The sequence below is a fragment of the Cibotium barometz genome, chromosome 10 (genome assembly GCF_041138505.1).
Source record: "Cibotium barometz isolate CiBa-2024 chromosome 10, ASM4113850v1, whole genome shotgun sequence".
Lineage (NCBI taxonomy): Eukaryota > Viridiplantae > Streptophyta > Polypodiopsida > Cyatheales > Cibotiaceae > Cibotium > Cibotium barometz.
This window is the reverse complement of record NC_141055.1, coordinates 637395-643394: the sequence shown is the minus strand read 5'-3', so window position 1 is coordinate 643394 and position 6000 is coordinate 637395. Positions and strand designations below refer to the sequence as shown.

The following is a 6000-nucleotide window of genomic DNA, read 5'->3' as shown; positions in this document are numbered from 1 at the left end:
CCATCTTCACTAACAGCCATAGTGCATTGGCCATTGGTGAGAAACCCAATGTTTCATGTTTGCACAATGCACATTAATGTGCATTATCATTATGTCAGGGAGAGGCTCATTGTTGCAAGAGAGATTAGTGTGGCTTATATTTCTATACGTGACAATGTGGGAGATATGTTCATGAAGACTCTTATGAGAGAAGTTTAAAGCTTTTTGCAAAGCTTTGGACTTATTGTCATTTGGGGATTGATCATCCATAGAATACATGTATATGTTCACATCATTACTACAGGGGGGATTCGTAGGCGGGACACTTTTTCTCTCTTTAGGAGGTTTTCCCCCCCGAGCATATGTATATACTCTTATGAGTGTATAAGTGACCTTATCATGTCGCTTCACTTGTACTTCACTCATTCTCATTAATTTACTATGAGTATTATGCTTTGCTGCATCTATGTGTGTGTTGCTACTTTGATCTCCACTAAAACAAAAGTTTTCTTAATTACTTATGCACATGATCAATTAAGTAACCTAACTCATGAAAAAGAAGCTTGGTATATATATATATATATATATATATATATATATATATATATATATATATATATATATATATATATATATATATATATATATATATAGTAGGCTACGTAATAATAATTCTTCTTAATTACTTATTCACATGATCGATTAAGTAATCCAACTCATGAAAAAGAAGCTTGTGTTATTCCCCTTCTTACATGTTTTCTGGACTTATGCTCACATGTGTGGTTGGGTTTGCAACACTAAAACTTTTTTCTAAAAGGACAAACTTTTTTAGAAAGGATGGTTTAATAAGTTTAAAAAATATATTTCTACCATGAATGAGCTTTTTATCAATAGCTTTGCACCAATATATTACAACTGATTACTAGTGCCAAGTGTTTTTTTAAGAGTTATCCTACTTCTACACACACCCACACATGTACATGCCCTCCTTCCCACACCCTTAAAATGATGGCCTACCTAAATGTAGTGAGACTCAAACCCAACATCTTTGCTTGAGCACTTAGATCCACAAATTGAGAAAAGGACACAAGATTTGGGCCCCAAAACAATGTAAAAAGGGTATTTTTTTAAAGACTTATATGTACAAGTGCCAATGAACAAACTTAATCCTCAAAATTTTTATCAAGAAAACGTAAGCAACTCAGAAAGCTCATGAAGGTGGTGCCTTTTGGGTAGGAGCTTGATGCTTAATACCTACACAAGGTGGCCATTTTTTGCATATTTGGGATCTCCAAGGCATTGCTAAACACCATGTGTGTAATGAGATCTTGAAGAGATGCATGTAGTAAACTCCCTTATATAGAATGATAGACTTCATTTTGAGAGAGGGCTTCTTGTTTTCTTCAACTACAAGCCTTTATATTAAGTTTTCAAGAACCTAGTTTACCCAAAGGTCCTTGGCCTTCCTTTGAACTTTAGCTTCCTGTTTACAAGCTTTTGAATTTTCTCTTGATTAATACCTTGTCTTTGATACCACTAATAAGATTTGGTACAACGAGAAATCTCTCACCACTCAATTACCTTTCAAACTAGAATTGAACGACCATGTGTGCCACTCACTTACCTTTCAAACTATAATTAAATGACCATGTGCAAATAAATCAACCATATCAAAAGCATATGAAAGCACATAAAAGCATGAAGAAAATAACATAAAAATAACATAAGACAAAGTATTGGGTGTAATCTCTCCCCCTAACATGAGTGTCTCCACTTCCCACATGTTCATATTTCTTCTTTTTCTTACAAAATTAACCATAAATCTTGTAACTAAGGTTGCAACCATAAATAATTACACTTACATATGTACAAAATATAACACACCCCAACTATAGAAAAATGAGTGGTGGACATAATAACAAAATATCGGTACATGGCCAAATAAATGAAGTCACTCTGCGTGGAGAACACTAGAACTAACATTATGTACAAGGAATAAACAACAAGGGCAAACAACAAATCAACCATGGGACATCATGCATCAGAGCAAAGAGACAGCAGAGGGGAATTGGGGAGGATAAAGGCTGGTGAGCATGGTAACTTACCTCTTCTGAACAGAGGCCCTCTCGTGCACCCACAGATGTGCCTCACCCTCCTCCATGCTTGTGCGCCGACATACGTCTCACCCTCCTCCATGCGACGTGTTGCCATCAACTAAGATGACCTGCATGGCAAAAACCAAAGCAACAAGGCATTAAAAAACTATGAAAACATAAGAGAAAATATAGAACGTAATCGAAAATACATTGCTGACAAAAGGAAACCCTAGCTGATGCCCTCCCTCGCTGCCAAGAAGACACAGCTCCTCCGTTGCGTGTTTGGTGTTCGTAGGTGCAACTAAATAGGCGTATGCATGTTGTGCTATTGGACCATGCCTGTGAGAGAATAAGGCCATCGTAGGGCCGCGATCGAAGCGTACATGAGAGTTTCTTGGTTGCTGTGCTGGGCTCGATTTGTGCCCTTGGTTTTGTTGATTGGGAGTAACAAAATTTACATTAGTCACGTGGCTTGATTTTTTTAATGCAAAGGCCATGTGCCCCCTTTAGGGCACACCATGCCGACCAAGTGTGAGCCTAAGTAACCATTTTTTGGTGCTCAGTTACCTCTCTCTATAGATATATAACATTAGAGCCGGTGCTTATACTCTATGGCCTAGCATCCGTATGTAAGAAAGAAGATGGAGATTCCTTTGAAAGGGGAGGTCAAGCGTTTAGCAGACGGTTTTTCTGTTGCTGACGCCGAGAGGGCTTCCACGCACATCCAGGGTGCTCTACAGTCTCAGCGTCATACGCTCCACACTCTGCAAGCCTTTGCCCAGGACAACCAGGAGCTCACAAAGCTTGTCCAAGACCTACCCAATAAAGTCTCTCACAATATAATGGTTAGTATATGGCTACACTTTTTGGTCCCGCTCAATCCCAGCTGGTTTTCCTTGCAAACAAATTCTTAGAATCCTTAGAATCCTTAGTTTTGGTTAATTGTTTTTCTTTAAAATAAAATCAATGGTGTATTGGAGCACATATATGGTTAGAAATGGGTGGCAAACAGTCTCACGTCTAATTAAGTCTAGTTTCAAACATGATAATTTTGGTTAGGTGGTCACATTTGGGTGCATCACTACAATTGAATAGATGGCATGTAGTGATGCGGCATGCCGAAGTATAGTTTTTGAATGTGTGAAAGGTTGTTTAGCAATACCCGTATAACAAGTATAGAGAGGTGCAAGAGGAGGTGGTGATTCAGTGTGATCTAGGATGTCATGGTGTCAGCAAGAGAAGGTTGGGTTGGCAGGGTTCCAAGGTGTTTATGATGTATGTTTCCAACAAACAAGGATGCGACAAAGCTCCTTCGGCTGCATGGCCAAGGCCAAGTTGGGACTGCCCATGGGCTGCCAAGGTGTCACATGGATCAGCCTTGGATGCACGTGCCATTGAAGGCACTATATAGGGTAGATTATAATTAAGAAGAGTGACAAGCCATTGTGTGCCCTAAGTGTATAAAGGGACAAGATCATGCAGTTACTGACAGGGATGCACTGAGTAGTATAATTGCATGCCTGGGATGGGAGAAATGAGCCACTCAGAGGCTCATGGCCTGTTAGAATGACAGCCTAGGGAAATTCCAGATAGACAGTTGGAAATGGGACAATCTGGTCCATAACACGATGCTTGGTGTTCAATCGTCGCGTTTTCTCTCAAGACTAGGCAGCAGTGTGAATGTTTTAATGCATCTTGTATCAAGGTGCTGCAAGACTTGGCTCTGCATTCTTGTGATCCACAAATTGTTGTAAACTATCACATCCATGACTTGAGATTTTGTATTTGTGGTCTTCTCATGCTCTTGATCCCATGCTGGTGGATTGGTTGTTGCCTCAGGCTAGGAACGTCTTTCCTGTAAGAGGGAAGGAAGCCTTGGTTTGATTCCAATGTGACTGAAGCAGGGGGTTTACACACTTTAACTATTAATGTCTTTAAACACTTAGTGAAATGGCCATAACCAAAACCCACAATACTTGAAAGAGAGACTTGCATAGGGACACCAAACATGGGCCAGAATGCCCCCCCCCCCCCCCCCCCCCCCCCCCCCCTCCCTTGGAATTTTTATATTACCACAGTTAGGGGCTCTTGCTTGGTGAGATTATCTAGTTACAACTTTGATGCAAAGATTCTTATCAATGATTGGAGAATCATGGACTTCGAATTGACACCATATATACAGTCCTTCCGCTTCTTGCCCAAATATGGTGCTCTTCATTTAGTGACTGTCCCTATCATGAACACTCGACCTAAGGCTAGATATGGCCCAAGGTACAACCGGTGCAAAACAGTGGTACTCTCCCTCATACAATCAGGTATTCAGCTGAAGCATCCTTTGTACAGCAGACATGGGTGCACACCGGGCTGGCAGCAACAAGTACACCTTGAAAAGCAATTTTCAGGTGGAGAGGGTACTGTTGCAAGTACCGCTGTTGGTTCAGCTGGTACGAAGGTACATCCAGCCGGTACACCGTACAGTGAGGAAACAGTTGGTACAGCTGATGCTTAGGTACAAAGCAGGTCAAATACACGGTACAAAAAAAGCAACCAGCTGGTACAGCAAATAGGATGGGTGGTACAGAGAAGTACAGCCAGAACAGCAGGGTTAACAGGGACCGCCGGTACATATGGGCTGGTTCAGGCTGGTACTGGAGGTACACAGGCCATACAGGGCAGTATGAATAGAGCAAGGCAGTTTAGGTAGGTACACCAGCTGTACTGCCAGCAGGAAATTGATGTACGGAACAGTATGTTTGATTCAGGGTCACACAGATAGCAACCGGCTGCTGTATGGAAGGTATGGGCATAAGCACAGGCTATAAAAAAGGGATAAAGTTGGTGTAGATGATTTTACAATGGTTAGATAGCCTTTGCGTAAGGTTTGACAAGACTAACAAGACATCTTGTGAATTTCCCAAGCCACGGTGTAAGCAAACTCACCTCCCAACCGTAGATTCCATGAGGAATCTCCCTGCTAGGGTTCCACTCCCGACAGGCCAAGCTAGTCAAGCTTGGCGTCCCATACCCCCAGAGCTTGTCCCAAGGGACTCTTAGCAAGACCGCCTGTGAACTGCCATGTCCATAGCAGGAGTCTGGTCCAGGCACAAACCATCAGCCAAATCTATGACTAAATGAATCACAATAATCCATAAGTCACTTACATAGTGACTACTGCCGCTATAAATAACAATCTAGCTATAAATAGCGAGTAACCATGGATTATCACTAATAATGAACCCTAGCCACTTGTAACCTGCATGTGGCCTTCAGGCTTCCTCTAATCCTAGGCCTCCCCAACCTTGACCAGATTTGGCCCTAATCTTGAGGATTAATGCAAGTGTTACACTAATCCTCGAGATTAGGGCCTAATCTGGTTAGGGGTGGGGAGCCTTGGGATTAGGTCTCTCGTGCACAAAGCATTTCGTGGCATTTTAAAACCTTAAACCATCGTGTGTCTAGGGCCATGACCAACTCTCACGTGTAGCAAACTGGCTAGCGTCCCCTCTAGGTACCCATTAACATGGGCCCTAATGCCAAAGGGCGGGTTAATGCTGCCTTGACCTGTTCTTGCTCAAACCTATGACATGCTTCCTTTTGATGAGAAATTAGGCATGCAATAGGAAATAGGAAGATTCGTGATTAAATAGCCAGTACACATGGACTTATTAATAATAACCTTAGCCGCCCGTATTAGCTTGACTTCTCCTAATCCCAGGGCTCCCCCAACAAGGTTGGGGGAGCCCTGTTGGATTAGGTTACTAATCTCGAGAATTAGCACTAGGTACAACCTGTAATCACTTCTTGATGAACCTAGTCAATTGCAAGGTAACACCCAAGGGGTAGTGTATGTGAAGTGGAGTATGTGCATTTTTTGTTTTTGTCGACGTGAATTTGAAGATTTATGTGTTACATTAACCACTCTGGA

At 41.8% G+C, this 6000-nt stretch overlaps 1 protein-coding gene across 2 annotated transcripts in view; it reads left to right on the top strand.

Moving 5' to 3' along the window:
- The first annotated feature begins 2632 nt into the window (after positions 1 to 2632).
- The window catches only part of LOC147634420 (Prefoldin chaperone subunit family protein), a 48436-nt gene continuing 45068 nt past the window's right edge, over positions 2633 to 6000 (top strand). Inside the window, exon 1 of one of the 2 annotated variants that reach the window (XM_086803490.1) lies at positions 2633 to 2920. In XM_086803490.1, coding sequence (XP_086659616.1) covers positions 2717 to 2920 — 204 coding nt within the window. In that variant the 5' untranslated portion in view covers positions 2633 to 2716. The remainder of the gene's footprint in view (positions 2921 to 6000) is intronic. The other variant, XM_086803489.1, reaches the window with a different exon arrangement.